Source organism: Mastomys coucha, unplaced genomic scaffold (genome assembly GCF_008632895.1).
Source record: "Mastomys coucha isolate ucsf_1 unplaced genomic scaffold, UCSF_Mcou_1 pScaffold5, whole genome shotgun sequence".
In the NCBI taxonomy this organism is placed as follows: Eukaryota; Metazoa; Chordata; class Mammalia; order Rodentia; family Muridae; genus Mastomys; species Mastomys coucha.
The window spans coordinates 80,586,159-80,603,909 of NW_022196911.1; the positions used below are offsets into that span (position 1 = coordinate 80,586,159).

The window sequence follows — 17,751 nt, forward strand, 5'->3', positions numbered from 1 at the left end:
CCAGCACACGGGAGGCAGAAATGGGAAGATCAGGAATTTGAGACTAGCCTTAGCTACATAGGAGGTTTGTAATACATGAGATCCTATCTTTTAAAAAAAAGGCAAAAAGAAGAGAAAGAGGAAAAAGAAAATAGGAGGAGAAAGAAGAAGAACAGGAGGGAGAAAAGAAAAAGAATTCACCAACTGATTGAGGTGTGAGGAGAGGATAGCTCATGGTGTTCGTTCACCAGATCCTTATCTGGAGAGGTGGGTCTCAGCAAAGAAACAGCAGCACCCCGATTTTCCCCATTGGCCAGGCAGGCCCAAGGGATGAATGGTATGGATCACATGACCATACCAACTGGTCTAGATGAGAATGGAAAGAAGGAAGCTGCAAGCCGGTATCATCTGCCCCATATAACTTATTAACATCCAGGCGAGATTAATCAAGCCCAGAAACCTCGAGCAGACCCCTAATTAGTTGCTGCTGATAACTATATTTGTCATGCTCTCCAATTATTCCACTGTAAATTTCAGAGTTTAATTGCACCTTCTTCTTCATTGAAGTGTCACTATTTGCACATGCTCCCCTAATTCTTTAGCAAATTTGACAAAATTCAGCATTAAATATAGATTATCTTTAGATTTCCATAATTAACACAACCAAACTGTCTCAGGCCTAAATATTTCTCCCAGCACCATAAATCTGGCCTGTCCCTGGTACCCAGAGAGCCGCCTCCAGTTCCTGGGCAGAAGCTACTGGGAGAACATACATTGCACATCCATGAACTTGTATGACACCCCTGTGCAAGGATGGGGCAGGAGGTGGAGCAGGCTACATTTGGAGCAGGCCCCTGCAGACACACCCCTGAGCAGGAGGCCCTTTCAAGTTGCTACAGTAGAGCCTACTTACAACACCAGGAGATGCAGGCAGCATCATCCAGGTGCTGGAGCTAACATGGGTGAGTTGGGGTAGTGAGCTTCCCATCACTGGAGGAGTGCAAGGACTCAGTTGATCACTTCAGTAAGATATTGCACAGGGCCTTCAGGCTGAGTATATGAAGGTTGGATGAGCAGGATCATAGCTGACCAGGTCCTCTGAACTGGAAGATCTCTGTTTTAGGTCCCCCTGCAGGCGGTCCCCCTGGATTGTTGTCAATGTGAAGCCTGAACCCAAATCCTGGAGCAGCTCCCTACGGTGACCTGGGTGGGAAGAGGAGAAGGGAGATGAGGATGTGGCACATTTAGGGCCTGCCAGGGGCCGCCTGTGGCAGAATGGAGGGCGCTTGGGCGTTAGAACCCGGTGGACTATAGTTCGGGTGCTACCGCCACCACCTACCTGCTCCATGGCTTTGGGCATGTCTCTGATTCTCCTTTTCCTCACTTGAACAAGGGGCTGTGATGATCTAGAGGCTCAGTCACTGAAGCTTGAAAAAGGCTGACCTTTTCAAGGCTTTCTGAAGAACTGCGGTAACAGGTTCCCAGGCCTGTCCCATTCTCAGTGAACTCTAGCGATCAGAATTAACTGAGCATCACCTCTCCCTCAAAGCCAGTGGCTGCACATCCTTATACTCTCACTGCTCCCTACACCCCTCGCCTTTTTTGGAGGACCAGGAGTTCAGACTCCCGCATTCTGAACCCATTTGACCCACTGTGGATACTCAAGCCAGCTCAGCCAGCTCAGCTCTCTCCCTGGACATAGAGAGATGGCAGCCTGACAAACACACACATACACACACACACACACACACACACACACACACACACACACACACACACACCACCGCCTGTCTGCTGGCCAGCTGCCTCTCTGTCACTATGAAGTTGACTCCTAATCCCCACGCCCTCCCAACTCTGCTCATGGCCCTGCTCATGGCCCTGCCCATCCTGGAGAAATAGCTAATTTCAGTAAGGCCACTGATTTTTCTCCCAGGTTAGTTGAATCTATTCTGAGGTCCCTTTGCTTTTGCTCCCTCCCATCTCAGTCCATCAACTACCAGTACAGCTTCTAAAGGAGGGCAGGGTACTAGGATGGCAGGTGATATCAGTGTGAGGGTAACCTAACTTGGCCCTTTAGGGCAGTGAGACCCTGGGCATGTCATGGATTTTTAGAGAGAGAGCATCTTATCCAAGGGTCCCTGTCTTCCCACAGGGCTTAGGCAGAGGTTTGTACCTGTCTGCCTGCATGTCATGTCTATTTGCATAGGCCTCTGAGCACCCGTGAATATGTGCATATATGGAATATGGCTAAGTCTGCATCAAACCCCAGTGATTTGTGGCCCTGGGCCCTTGGGTCCATCCCAAGTCAAGCCTGGGGGAAAAGCTTGGCTTGGGATAGACCCAACCTGTGTCTCTCTCTCAAGGCCAAGGGCTAGGTGAGGCTACCCCACACTCTTCTACCCACCCCTGCCCCTATGCATCACCTTGGAAATGGTACACACAATAGACTTTGGGGGCTATTAGAGTTGGAATTTGGGGAGCTGAGGTGGAGAAGGTTTAAATACCTTCTCCGCTCCTATCATGCATTACAAGGCCCAGGCAGGTGTGTTTAGCATTGGCTGATAAGACTGCAGAGAATGGGATCTAAGTTGGCAGTGAGCCATCTGGCATAGGGCCTGCCCGGGTCATGCCCAATATCAAGGTCAGTATTAATGGGCAAGAAGTCACAAACAGTGGTCCTTTGGAGGGTGGCTTGTGGCTTAGCTATAAACCAAGTCACTTGCCTCAAGCTTTCCTTCCACCCTAGACCACTTATGGACTGGATTGGCCTTTTGAGCTCCAGGAGGATACCAAGATACCACATCCTGATATTCCCCTCTCCCTTTTGTTGGATAGGATGAGGCAAGATTGTGACATGCAGTAGGTGCTCAGTAAGTACTTGTTAGCATGAGCTAAACCTTGACCTTCTGTCCTCAGAAGCACTGTGCTTGCACTCTTACCTGGTAGAGCTTTTAAGAAGTCCCACTGCTAAGTCCCTTCAGGGAAGAGGGAGCCCCACTTCCCTCCCCCCCCCATGGTCCCCAGCTCCTAGCCACACTCTACCCCAATCCTAATACTGATTCTTTCCATCAATACTGGCCTGGGGCAGCCACACTTGGATGCCCACCCAGATCAATAACCAGCGGCTGCCATTGATCAGCCCCTGGGGTAATGAGAGCCAGGGGAGAAAATAAAAGAGACAAGGGGTAGTCAGAGCGTGCAGATGTGGGCCCAGAGAGAGGGCAGCCCCAAGGAGCCCTAGTAACAGGCTAGGGCAGGCAGACAGGATGAAGATCACCAGAAACCAGAGGCAGACTGAGATGCTGGCCAATGAATAGAGGGCCAAGTAGCAGCTCTGAAAAAAGCTCTGAGAAAGACAAGAAGAAGGGGAGGAGGAGGAAGAAGAAGAAAAGGAAGAAGAGGAAGAAGAGGAAGGAGGAGAAAGAAAGGAAGGAAAGAAAGAAGGAAGGAAAGAAAAAGAAAAAATGGCAGTCTGGCCCTAGGAGAAAGCTCTAGTTCACAAGGAGAAAACTAGACTCCTTGGGGCTGGAAAGATGGCTCAGTGATCAAGAGCACTGACTGTTCTTCCAGAGGTCCTGAGTTCAATTCCCAGCAACCACATGGTGGCTCATAACCCTCTGCAATAAAATCTGATGCCCTCTTCTGGCGTGTCTACACCAGCTACGGTGTACTCATATAAATATAATCAATAACTCTTTTTTTAAAAAAGAAAGAAAGAAAACTAGACTGCAGAGAAGGAGCACCAGAAGTAAAGGCAGGATTCGCATACACGCCTGGGCTCTCCAGGAGACTGAGACTCTTGGCAGTATCCCACAGTGGGTCTAAGATGTCACCGCAGGTCCTATGGCCTGGTGCAATCCCATGCACAGCCCAGTGGGAAGCCTCAGGGGCTGGGAAGGTGTCCCACCCCTGCACTGAGATATCAACTCAGAGCTCCTCCATACTGTTGGGGGCTAGGGATGAAGACTGACTAGGTGTAGGGGGTTGTAGACGTGGCTGGCTCTCAGCAGCAGCCCTCCTAAGTAGTGCTATGCTAGAGGATCTTTCTCTGTCCCTACCCATCCCTCTGTCCCTCCGAAACCCTTTGGATTGCATAGAATGGCCATGGGCAAGTGATGTGTCCCATCCGCAAGCCAAACAGAGTAACAGCCATCTTGTGAGTCCTGGAGAGCCTTAGTAAGGCTGTGTGCCTCATAACCATTATCATCACCAACACCACTATCACCATATGCTCCTGCTCTTGATCTCAAACCCAACAAGGTAAGAGTGCTTGGGATATGAATAAGACTCAGGGCTCAGATCAGACACAATGCAGCCCCTCGAACACTGCCCAGCCCTGCTGGCACCTCATCTCCTGGAGGGGCTGTCTATGCCCCCTGGTATGGATGGTCTCAGAAGGACCCACACACACACAGGCCTTGGAGGTCTTTGGTGCTTTCCTTCACCCCTTCACTGACCCATTTTTTCCCCCACAGAATCAAAAGCAGCTGCAGCTGGGGATAACTGACCCTCCTCTGACTCAGTCTGAAAGTGGAAAGCCAAGACTCACGGGAAACGTGTGGTGCATCCAGTATCCAGCCTGCTACGGAGATAGGAAGGGAAGATGTTAGTGTCCAATCTCAGGATCCCTTGTTTGGTTATTTACACACCTAGGGTGTCCTGTGCCGGGGCCTGGAATCCAGAATGACTAGACTGGGGTATAGCTTGCCAAGCAAGACACAAAGTCCCCAGCACTGTGTAAGCCAGGCATGATGGTGTATCACAGCACAGTAGAGGCAGGAGGGTCAGAATTTTAAGGTCATCCTCAGCTACATAGTGAGCTTAAGGCTAGGCTAGCCTGAGCTATATTTGTTTGCAGCAAAAGCTTGATAGAACTGAGTGTCCAATCCTTGGAATCCATGTAAAAGTGGGAGAGAACTGACTCCACAGTATTCTCTTCTGACCTCCTCATACGTGCTCACACCCACTTACAAACAGTAATAATAATAATAATAATAATAGTAATAATAATAATAATAATAGTCAATAATAAGCCAATAATCCTTGTGTGCCTATAGAGGCTGACAGAGGCCCTAGAAACATTTGCAAGAAGGGCCCAGGCCTCCTGTTTTCACTTCCTCTTTTTAAGGAAAGTTGCCCAATTTGTGGAAAGTATCTGAGGTTGGTAATAAAGCAGAGCCAACTGCTTTTCAAGAAATCTCCCTTCTGATAGTCACCGACCTCCGTTAAAAACCAGAGAAGCCTGAGGAGCAAGGAGCCAGCAAAGGAGAAAGGAGGGCTGGCCCTTCCCGTCCCCAGCAGCCAGTGAGGATGTCCTCCTAAGTGGGATTCTGTGATGGAGAGAGCCAGTGTCCATGAAAACCCTTCTGGTGCTGCAGTTGAGGGGAGCTTTGTTCAGGAGCACACCGGTCTCAACTCAGCAATGCCCCACCCCCATCCCACACCTTTCCAATCTAGAAAGAAGCAGGGAGAGCTGACCGCCCAGCCTTACTCTTTCACCTCCACCCTCATCCACTAAACAAAGTTCTGCCCAGAGCGAAATAATGGCCATTGCCAGCAACTACTAAGCTCTCCATTCATAGAGCACTGTGCAGCCCCCTGGTTTTCTCGTTTTACAGAAGAGGCAAATGATAAGCAATTTTCAGAGGCTTGTCCACATCCGAAAGGCAGGTGGGAATGGGACCTAAGGTGCAAGCCACATTCACATTGAGGATTCTGAAGGAAAGAACCAGGTTGTGATCCTGGGTTGGGGGGTGGGTAGGGTTAGGAGTGGATTGATGAAAACCTCTGGATGAGAGGCTGACAGGGGAAGGAATGGGCCACCCCAGTTGCTGTGTCTCCCGACCAGACCTTCAGGACCCTTGGGATTCCTGGTCAGTGGCCAGCCTACCCTGCTGTGAGACCCTTCAGTGCATATCTGGAGCATAGTCCTTTAAGTGAGGACCACCGGGCTCAGGCTGGGTAGGAGGTGGTCAGAACTTTCTGGACTGCTTCCCCCAGCAGGATGAGCCCAAAGACCCCCGGGAAGGTGTTAATGAAACAGGGAAGCTGCGAACAGACCCAGGAGTGATTCCAATCTGACACCTCCACCCCAGCCCCCACCAGTAATGAGCTAGGACCTGCCCTTCTCCCCAGGGAGAGGGTGAGGAGAGAGGGAGGGGTCCTTGGGCATCTTGCGGCTTCTGAAGCCCCATTTCATCGTTGTTATTTTTACTGCAGGACAAAGCTCACACTTATTGGGCACCTAGTATTTCCTGTGCACTGTGCTAAGTCTCTTTCATATATCTGATTATGAATCCTCCCCTCTAACCTATATAGTTTAAGCCTATATCATAAGCCCGGTCTTGCACAAGCTACAGAAGAAGCAACGAAGCTAAAGCAAAGCCAACATGGAGACCTGGAACTGTCTAGACTCTATGGTCACCAGGCAGTGCATGGTGGTGCACGCCTATAATGCACTTGGGAGGCTGCGGCAGGGAGACAGTGAGTTCAAGGCTGGTGCTGAAGATACAGCTCAGATGGTACAGTGTTTACTCAAGATGCGCTAGGCCCAGCTGGGGCTGATCTCCAGCATCACAGAAACCTATCATCCAAGCACTTCAGAGATGGAGGCAGAAGCAGCCAGGGATTTAAGGCCAGCATTGACTACAGAGTGAGCTTGAGGCTGCATGAGATCTTGCCTACATAAAATTAGTTACACTGAAAGGTATTTGTTCTCTGTGCTTTTAGTACAGGGCACCTGGCATGTACCCACCGAGGACGGCACACAGGGAGGCAGGCTGGGGTGGGAAGTAAAGGCCGCATGCCCACGTGTCCTTGAAGTTCCAGAGGGAGGGAGAAGAACGAAGGGTGCCAGGGTTCCAGCCCCACCATTAATGCTTCCTGTCCATTCTCTGCTTGCCAGCTGTTCAGTGAGCACTGAAGTAAAATGCTCCACTGCCTGGAGAAGGAGGGAGAAGGGAGGAGGGGTCTCCAGAAGGGAGGGGCATTCTGGGAAGACCCCACCTCCCAGCTGGGGGAAGGAGAGACTGGGGGCTGAGTAGAGTCCCTGTTTGTAAACATCATTAATCAGGGATTAGCAGATGGGAATGCTAATTGCACCTGTGGAAGTGAGAGACCTCAAGGTTGATTACATTTACAAACTGTAGGGATCCCTGGTGTCTGGCCCTACAGGGGCCATAGTGGGATCTAGTTTAGAGCCCCAGGCTTGGGGGAAGGTTTGACTAATATAGCCTCCAGTTATATATATATATATATATATATTCCAGTCTGGGAGGCCAGGTGAGAGTAAAGAGGGGTGTCGAGAGAGAGTGGGATCCATTCAGCTACTGAGAAAATTCTAAATTAGTTTCCAGCCCTCCTGAGATGGAGAGGAATTGGGAGGGAGCTGGCCAAAAGGAAATTCTGTAAATACTCTTTCGACCCTAGCCCTTCCCCAACTGCTCCCAGAATCCCAGGGTAAATCATTGTTATTGCAGCTGAGCCTCTAGGGAAACTGAGGCCAGGATGAAAGAGAAGCACATCCCAGTGCCCTGACCCCCAGGCATGTCCTCTGGTGCACTAGGGAACAGCAATGTCCTCCAGAGGTGGGCGTGGCCTTTCCTTCACTCTGGCAATACATTCTATCACATCTGCATCTTATAGACCATGAAAACCGAGACCTGGATTTTTTTTTTTTTTTTAAGATTTATTTATTTCATGTATGGGTTTACTGTCCCTGTCTTCGGACACAGCAGAAGAGGGCACCAGAGGCCCATTACAGGTGGTTGTGAGCCACTATGTGGTTGCTGGGAATTGAACTCGGGACCTCTGGGAGAGCAGTTGGTGCTCTTAACCACTGAGCCATCTCTCCAGCCCAGCCTGCATTTTTTAAAAGATTTCTTTTTACTTGTATATGTATGAACGTTTTGCCTATGTGTGTGTCTGTGCACCACGTGGGTGCCTGGTACCAGAAGAGGGTGTCAGATCCCCTAAGACTGGAGTTACAGATGGCTGTGAGCTGCTGTTGAACCTGGAAGCACAGCCAGTGAGCTTAGCTGATGAACTATTTCTCCAGCCCAGTTTGCTGTAGTATGCACCCTAGGACCACATCAATTATTCATCAAGAAAAGGCCCTCAGACTTGCCTCCAAGCCAATCTGATGGAGGCATTTTCTCAGTTGTGGTTCCCTCTTCCCAGATGACTCTCGTTTGTATTAAGTTGACAAAAACAAACAAACAAACAAACTAGCCAGCACAGTTTTAGACAATCTCTTAAGGACTTCAGTTCACACAGAGGGAGTCCCTCGAAGTCTTCATGGGCACACAGAACCCAAGGTTTGGGGTGCTTTCCCAACCTTCTTAATATAAACAGTCCTAATGCCAAGGGTGCAGGACAGCTTAATTTCGTTACAGGTTGCACTTCAGGTAAGCCTGTTATGGTAAGCACAACACAAGATCATTCTGAGAGCCACTAAGAATGATCCATCCATGAAGAGGGACTAACACCTCCCCCTTTAAAAACAAAACAAGCAAACAAAACCAGGGCATTGCTATAGTCTGATACTGCCTATGCAAAACAGGCTACTCTCAAACTCTAGCACCCTGCTACCTCAGCCTCCGAGGGTTGGGATTACAGGCATGCACCACCGTGTCTAGCAAGCCAGTGATTCCTGAACTCAAGAGGCATGACACCAACGAGGGACCTTTAAAAAATACTGACCCATTGTACATGACACAGAGACACAAAAACACACACATAAAAAAATTAAAAACTGGGGCTGGAGAGATGGATGGCTCAGAGGTTAAGAGCACCGACTGCTCTTCCAGAGGTCCTGAGTTCAATTCCCAGCAACCACATAGTGGCTCACAACCATCTATAATGGGATCTGATGCTCTCTTCTGGTGTGTCTAAAGACAGGGACAGTGTACTTACATAAAGATAAATAAATACATCTTTTTTAAATTAAAACTTTGTTTGTTTGTTTTTGTTTGAAACGTGTATCCCTGGCTGTCCTGGAACTTGGAAACTTGGCTGGCCTTGAATTCACAGAGATCTTCCTTCCTCTGCCTCTGGAGTGCTGGGATTAAAGGCAGGTGCTGTCATGCACCAGCAAAATTAAAACATTTACAAAAGAAAGGAAAAGGAGGGGCTTAAGAGCTGCTTCCGTGTATAGCATGATTTGCAGAGCACCTGAGTTGGTTCCTAGCCCCCATGGCCAGCATCTTACAACCACCTGTAGCTGGTTCACCCTCTTCTGGACTCTGAAGGCATAGGCTCTCATATCCACACAGACACACACATAATAAAATACAGATAATAAAGCAAGAAAGAAATGCATTAGGCTGGTTATCCTAGCTATTCAGGAGCCTGAGTCAGGGGGAATGCAAGTCCAAGGCTTGCTTGGGCTAGAGGATAAATTCAAGACCAGCCAGGGACCCTGTTTCTAAAAAATAAAGACAGCTGACAATATAGGTGAGTGATCGTGTTTGCCCTAGGTTCAATCCCCGGGACCTCCAAAAGGGAAAAAGTGGGGCAGGCTGGGTGGTTCAGTGGGTAAAAGCACTTGTCTTCAGGCCTGGTGACTTCAATCCTCTGAACCCGCATGGTTGAAGAGAAGAACTGATTCCAGCAAGTTGTCCTCTGACCTCCACATGTATATTGTGATGTGCACACACACATGCACATGCACATACACTCATATTCACATGCACACACACTTGAGAGTAAGAGAAAGAAGCAAAGACAAGAGTGTCACTGGGCTCCTTCCCTGGAGATATTTATTTATTTATTTATTTATTTATTTATAAATAAAGGTTTAGTTATGTATTTTGCCTGCATGTACACTTGCATACCAGAAGAGGACACCAGATCCCATTATAGATGGTTGTGAGCCACCACGTGGGTGCTGGGAATTGAACTCAGGACTTCTGGAAGAGCAGCCACTGCTCTAACCACTGAGCCATCTCTCCAGTCCCAGGAGACTGTTATTTAACTGATCTGGTGTCCCTGAGCATTAACAGCCACTCACTTCCCTACCCCATGGCTCCAAGGCACAGGCAATGTTAAAAAACATATGAGTTAATAAAAATGACAAAACAATACAAAAGAAAAAACAAAAAACAAAAAACAAAAATCAAATCCTGCCGTAGGCTCTTGAGTGAGGCAGCACATTGTTGGGCTCCAGCTCAGTGGTCCTTGGAGCATCTGTGGCAGTTGGGGACACACGGCTCAAGATAAGATCGCTGGTGGGGAAGGGCGCTGACAAAAGGGTTTTCTGTCTTTCTTGGGAGGAAAGCTTTCAGGCAATCGTGGGCCCTGTGATGGTTCATCTTTATTATTTGCCTGGGTTTGGAATCACCTGGGAGACACACCTCGGGGCATGGCTGTGAGGGTGCTCCAGGGAGGACTATGGGATGACTCTCCCTGAGTGTGGGGAGCACCATGACTAAATGAAAAGGGCGCTGAGCACCAGCACCATTCACCCCACTTCCTGCCTCGATGGGGTGCATCGCCTCCCACCCATCCTGCTGCTGTCTTCCCTGGTATGACGAGTTGACAGTATTTCCTCAAACTCAAACCCTTCCCTTAGATGTTTTTGTCAGGTATTTCCCAAACAGCTACTACTACAGGTCCTTTGTAAACAGATTTGAATTTGTAGTAGGTGTATATAGCTGTTAGGATCCTACAAATCAACCCCAGGGAGATTACAGAGGAAGGAGGTATTCATTTATTGGGCACCTACTGCATACATCTTCCGAGGATACAAAGAAGGCATGGAGGCAACTCATCACCAGAGTTGGGATGAGCATCCAGGATTACAATTCCAGGGTTGCTGTCCTCCCATCCCACTCTCAGGGCTGTTGGTCAGAGATGTCTGGGCATGTGTAGAGACAGTTTGGGTTTCATAATGACAGATGGGGTAAAGACTCCCTGCCATCTAGTGGATACCGCTCAGGATGCTCTGGACGGTTCCTACAGCAGAGAATTATCCAGCCTAGGGCTCAGGTGTAGCTGTGCTGGCAGAGTGAATGCCCAGCTTGCACAAAGCTCTGGGATCTATCCCCAGAAACATATAAATTGGGCATAGTGGGGTAAGAGGATCAAAAGTTCCAGGTAATCCTCAGATAAATAGTAAGGTTTGGGACACCATAGGTACACAGAACATTAAACCCCTGTCTCCAAACAAAACAACACAAAACATACCATAACATACTGCCCTTCCCACAGCACACAGTAGCTGCTGCGTTGGTTTGTTTAAAGCTTATTAGGTGTTCCACCGTGCAGCCCACAGTGGGACCACTACTTGGCAATATCACTTCTGCTCCACTTATGGGACCCTGGAGGAGGGGAGCAAGCCTAGTAGGGTTGCACAAAAGTAACCCTGACTTCACAGCGTCTCACACTCAAAAAGGCAACAACGGCCTGGGATTATAGGTTCCCTCCACTGGGCTGGACTGGCCAGTATCTGGAAGCTGTTGGCTATTTTCCCTGTCTCTAAATTTCCCCCCTCCCACCCCATCCCCTCCCTTCCACCCCAGCCCCTCCCTCCCCCACATACACACACAAAGGGATCTCCCTGTGAGGGGCTGCAAAACTATGGTGCAAAGAGCAAGACTGCCACCTAATGGAGAGACTGGGCATGACAGCTCAGCTGCATCTGGCATATGTACCTGTCCACTCAGCTTCCCTCTACAAACTCACCCTCACCTTCCATACACCCTGCACTGGACTGCCTGGTTCCTCCGCATGCCAAGACGGCCCCCTGACTTCTACTGGGATCCAGGACAGAACTGTCTGTCCTAATCTGTCCTGGAAACTAGCAAACTATCATTTCCAACTGGATATGAAACTTCTTTTGGTCTCTAAAGTCTCCTGACTGTAGCCAGTAAACAGGCTCTTACAAGTAAAGGGCCCATTACATCCACGCCTGAGGACGGATGTGTGACTCATTCCGATTCCTACGCACGCGCATCTCAGACAGTCTATATCAGCCCACATTTTGCCTGTTTTTCTGACCACAATGGTAGTCCTGGGTACTGGGCTTTTCTCTGAGTCCCTCAGATGTAGCTAAGGGTTCTCAGGAGTCTTGGAGAAGCTGTTCTGTCTCCTGTCCAGGGAAACCCTTCTTCTGGGTGCAAATGGAGTGTAGCAGAATTCCTAAAGGCAAGGGGAAGATAGGGTCACAGCATAGGCAGGGCACACTTGTTTGCACATACAAGTGAGGCACAGAGGGGGAAGCTTGTTCAGGATAAATCAGTCAGAAAATGAGAGGAGAGGGACGGTGTAGACTCACCTGTAGCCACAGATACATTCAAGGACTCAAGACCGGGAGGTAGGTGGCGTCTGGGCAGAATAGTAAGGAGCTGCTGGCAGGAGGCAAAAACTTCCTGGGACAGACCAGAGCCCTCATTGCCTGCAGAACACAAGATGGCCATTAGCAAGCCCCAGCCAGATGTCCACATGCAAATGACATGCCCATGCAGATATAAAGCAGGTAAAGCCTTCCTACCCAGCACCAGGAGAGTAGGCTGGTCCCAGACGAACTCCAAGCAGCTAGTGATGGGGACCTTGGAAGACTGGGAGATCTCAGGACCTGGGCAGCCCACTGTGCCCACCACGAGCCACCCCTGCTGGGCCTTGGCCTACAGGAGGAAGGAAAACACCATGTGCTGTTTCACCGAATCTTCATCAGAGCTATGGTCAAGGAACCCAGCCTTGCACATGCACATTCACTCAGAGATGTCTTCAACTTAGGAAGTTAGTCAGGACCTCTGCCTGGCCTGGAATTGCTCTGGGCACTGAGGATGGGGTCAAGAACACACAGACTAAAATCCCAGCTGTGCAGCAGGGTGATGGTAGAAGTCCTTTTTGAAGTGATAGCAAAAAGCAGATCTGAAGATAACTAATGAGTGTCTCTCGTACAGTGGGAGAAGGTTCCAGACAGGGAGATCTGAAAGTATGGAGGTGCAAAGGCCCCACCCACCTGTCATACCTAAGGACTGTTAAGTTGGCAAGTGGCAGGACAATGATCACATAGGGTTAGGTCTCAAGGGCCACTGGAAACATAGGGCTTTTATACTGATATAAAATCGTTGAGCCATTGTCTTGGTTTTTGAGATATGAAAGTTCATGGGATAGATGGCTCAGTAGTTAAGAGTGGTGATTGCTCTTCCAGAGGTCCTGAGTTCAATTCCAGCAAGCACATGGTGGCTCACAACCACCTGTAATGGGATTCGATGCCCTCTTCTGGTGTGTCTGAAGAGAGTAACAGCGTAATCACATGCATAAAATAAATAAATATTTTTTGTTTGTTTGTGAGAAACAGGGTTTCTCTGTATAGCCCTGGCTATCCTGGAACTCACTCTGTAGGCCAGGCTGGCCTCGAACTCAGAGATCTGCCCACCTCTGACTCCCAAGTGCTGGGATTAAAGGCACATGCCACCACCACTGCCTGGCAAAAATAAATAAATCTTAAAACAAAAAAAGGATATGAGTTCACTATGAACCCAGGCTGGCCCTGAACCCATGGTGATCTTCCTTTCCTGTCTTAAGTCTCTCAAGTACTGGGATTACAAGTATGTGCCACAGACCTAGTGCTTTGAAAGGTTATGAGCAAAGTGATACAGTGTGACTCGGGCCTCAGCAGAATCTTTGTGCCTGCCACGCTGAGACCCAAGCCCCAATCCAGGGAGCTGGAAACTCGGACAAGGGTGGCAGAAGAAACCGTGAGAAATGGGGATGGTGTGACAGTAACTACAAGGACGAGGATTTGGGGGCATAGCTGTGGGATCAAGAAGTAAGAGATAATGTCTGGGCTGATCAACTGAGCTGGACAGGTCCTAGAAAAACAGATGGTCAGCCCTGGAAATGGGGAGTTTGAAATGCCCACTGTGGGAGAAGAGGGAGAGAGCTGTGTAGCAGAGAAGTGGAATAATCTGGAACTGGGGTATGGAAAGTCGGGAGTTTAAATCTGACGGTGATGGGGGTGGTGATGGTAGTGGCATACAACTTTAATCAGGAATTCAGAAGGCAGGCGGATCCCTGTGAGTTCAAGGCCAGAGTGATCTACAGAGTGAGCTCCAGGACAGCCAAGGATACATAAAGAAACCCTGTCTCAAAAACAAAAACAAAACAACAAAACATAAATAAATAAATGTGGGAGCTTAAGCCACAAAAGGGCTCGTTGCATAAAGGCACTGGCTACCAAATGTGAGCCCACATGGCAAGAAAGAACCAACTCCAGAGAGTTGTTCTCTGACCTCTACATGTACACTGTAGCACACATATCCACAGGCATACCCACATGATTGCATACATACACACACACACACACACACACACACACACACACACACATGTGAACTTAAGAAGCTAAAACAGGAGGATTATAAATCTGAGGTTGGCTACACAGCCAATCCTTTTCTCAAAAAGCTAAAGCAAGGGAATAAATGACACTATGAAACTAGATTAGGAAAAAAAAAAAAACATTAAGCCAATTTACATAAAAGAGATCCAAGGCCTGAGACTTGGAACATGACAATGTTGGGAGGTCATGGGATGGAAGAGAATTCACAAGAGACACCTACAGAAGAGTGCATAGGCAGAGAGAAGGCCAGGGGGAGTGGGCGAGTCTGTGGCTCATGTCTGCCTAGGGTAAGAAGTTGAGTTTGATCCCTAACGCTGAAAAAAAAAGTGATTATAAAAAAAAAAGCAAAACCAGGAATGACTATCTGTGCTAGATGCTGTGGACCTGTCAAGTACATGAGAACTAAGAACAGACCTTTGAAGTGACATGAAGGGTAGTGTGACAGTCCAGGGCTTTGATTGGGTATGAGGGTAAGGCTCTGACTGGCATGAAGTCAGATGAACACAGAACATTCTTGGCATGCTGCAGTGGGGCTGGTATTGCTGCAGCAGGCTTTGGTGGGCAGTGGGTGGAGTACAGGGCTGGCTGCCGCCTCCAGCCCTTCCCTCCTAACAGGTGGGAACAATTCTGCGGCCCAGCTGCCCGCAAGGAGTGTGGGATGCAATGAGAGAACTCTACTTCCCACCAGGCTCAGCCATTTCCTCAGAAGTGGGACAGCCTTCGAGATGAAGCCAGACATGCTTTCTAGACATGTGCTGGTAAGTATGAAAACCACTGGGCATACCTGACCACTTCCTAAAGATTTTAACTTTCTTTTTTTTTTTTTTTTACATGTATGAAGGTTTAACTTCACGGAAGTGTGTGCACCACATGGGATCAATGGGAGGCCAGAAGAGGGCATCAGATCCCTTGGAACTGGAGTTATAGATGGTAGTGAGGCACCATGTGAGTGCTAGGAATCAAGCCTGGGTCCTCGGGGAGAGCAGTCAGTGCTCTTAACTGTTAAGCCATCTCTTCAGCCCTAGTGACTATTAAGGATTGAAATATGGCTATTCCAGATTGAGATGTATTATGTATAAACATTTTTAAACGGGGTTTAAGCTGGGCATGGTGACACACACCTATAAAGGAGGCTGATGCAGGAGGACTTCTGAGGGATCTGAGGCCAGCCTGGGCCACACAATAACCTGTCTCAATTTTCTTTTCATTAATATTTAAAATGTATGTTTTAATGATAATATTTGTGGTATGTTGGATAAAATTATGTTTCTTTTTAGTTTTCTAGATTTGTTGTTGTTGTCTTGTTTTGTTTGACTGGGTCTCATGTAGCCCAGACTAGACTTGAAATGAACGACCTTCCAGTCTCCACCTCCTGAAAGCTGGAATGATAGACATGTGTCATCATGCCTGCATGGTTACTGGAAAACCTGAAGCTAGGCACGTGGCTCGAATATAAGTTTATTAGGCAGCTTTCTTCCGCCTCTTTTCAAGGTTAGTTATTTTCTCACTGTGGGATGGGGGTGGGAACCATGGAAGGACAGAGGTCAGAGGGACTGCCAAATGCCAGGCAATGCTGCCCCCTAGGGTCTAGCCAGGAAACACACTGCTAAAGAACACTACAGCTCGTCCCTTGCAAAGCCTTGTTTAAATCGCTTTCAAATTGAGCTTCTATTCCAGGTACCCACCGCTCCTGCCCACCAGCTCCCTAGAATACTTCTGAAATCCCCCGGGTGTCAGACATGGACTCGCCGGCACAGGTGGCCAAGGCGTGTAGTAAAGTAAACGAGGGCGAGGAAATCCCTAACTTCAGACGATGCTCTATTTTAAAGGCCCTGGGATCTTTCGCGGTGGGACTTAGAAGGTCGTAGGAATCAATGCACCGCATCCCTTCTCTCCCTCCACCCCCTAATTCACTGCTAGCTGGAGGTAGCTTTAAGAGCCCGAGCTAGACTCATCGCATCTTCTTCCCCTCTCGCCCCACTTTACCTGCAAAAAACCGGGCAGGTCAGGAGTGGCGAACACGTCCATCACCTCCATAGCCCCAGCGCTGGCCTTGCTGACTACTGGAGTAAGCGGACAGCTGCAAAGGTTCCCCACGATCCGTGTTAAACCCGGAAATCTCAAGCCCCGCGCCCTACACACCCCCGGGCTCCCCACCAGGCGCTTAGGAACTTGGCTCCGCCTCCAGATCGGGCGCAAACCGAAAATAAGGGACGCCCGTGCCTGTTTCTCCGGCTGGTGATGACCCTGTCTACTCCGAGGAAGTGAGCGGAGCGCAGCACAGCCCCGAGATTGCGGGGATCCTGGAGCCCATCGAGGACGAGCCACAGCTGCTGAGGGTCGTCGCCTGAGCTCGTGTCAGCCGCCTCGTCGCAAGGCCGGGGTCGCAGCGGGCTCACCTCCATGCACACGCCCTGGTGCACCTGGTAGCCGCACAAGGCATCCAGTTTCTGACGCCTGGGCCTCAAGACAGGGATGCCCCGAGCCTCGGCCACCCGGAGCAGCTCGGCCCGCTCCCCCTGCAGCCCAGCCTTACCGGCCTGGAGCAGGAGCCGGGCCACGCGCCGGCGAGCGGCCCGCAAGGCCAGAAGGCATGGGGACAGACCTAACAGACGTTCCAGCTTCTGGGCCGGCGCCAAGTCATCCAGAAGCAAGCGACTCAGCTCCTCCCCGCCGGGCCGCACCCCGCGCGGAGCCACGGAGGAGAGAGAGCGGGCGAGCAGGCGATCGAAGGACCCGACCGTCCGGAGGAGTCGCATTGCTCCAGCAGCGCCCGGGACTCCACTGACAGACAGCTGGGGAGGACCCGTTGGCTTTCCACACTTCGTCCCCGTTCAAGGACTGCTCACAACCTGACCCTAGAGCCAAGACGGTCGCCTCCCAGACTCCCACGTGGGTCCCCAGCTTCCGGGTTCTGGAAGACCAGCCCTCTGTCCGATGACGCACGCGCACGCTTGGCGGCAACCACGTCCCCACAGCGCCCCCTACAGGAGTGGCTCGCACTGGAGGCCGTGCTGATGCTGAGCACAGCCTTGGACTGCTCCTGGTGAAGAAAGAAGTTAGGAGGCTGGGATAGCCGCGTTCACTTACTCATCCGCAAAGACCAACTTATGAAAATGGGTTGGCCATCTGTTTAATCATCGGACTTGGTGCCTTCCTACAATCCAGGCACAACGTGATAGTTGGGACTTTTTCCCAGAAGCGTATATTGTCAGACCCTCAGCACCAGCCAGCATAACCCCAAGAATATTTCCCATTTTCCGAAAGCCCCAACAAGCCTATCATGTTTCTGCTGACAAGCAACCGATGCCCTTGGCCCATGGTAATTCTGGGACTCCTTTGCTCACTGCCCAGACTCCTACTGATTCTTTTCAGCCTAGTCTTTTTGAATATCTCTTTAAACTTTTTTTCCTTTTCCTAATGAT

General features: G+C 49.6%; 1 protein-coding gene across 2 annotated transcripts; it reads right to left on the reverse strand.

The window, feature by feature from the left end:
• Window positions 1–503: 503 nt before the first annotated feature.
• On the reverse strand, window positions 504–17,244 carry Mrm1 (mitochondrial rRNA methyltransferase 1). 2 transcript variants are annotated; one of them, XM_031353345.1, is made up of 5 exons: window positions 16,550–17,244; window positions 16,313–16,406; window positions 12,470–12,602; window positions 12,254–12,373; window positions 504–1,182 (listed from the first exon to the last, which is right to left on the reverse strand). In XM_031353345.1, exons 1-5 carry the CDS (start codon window positions 17,083–17,085, stop codon window positions 1,025–1,027), a joined length of 1,041 nt encoding a protein of 346 aa, XP_031209205.1. In that variant the 5' UTR covers window positions 17,086–17,244; the 3' UTR covers window positions 504–1,024. The 2 variants fall into 2 exon arrangements, with proteins under 2 accessions (XP_031209205.1, XP_031209206.1); XM_031353346.1 differs by lacking the exon at window positions 504–1,182 and adding an exon at window positions 10,665–12,117.
• Between the last annotated feature and the right edge of the window lie 507 nt (window positions 17,245–17,751).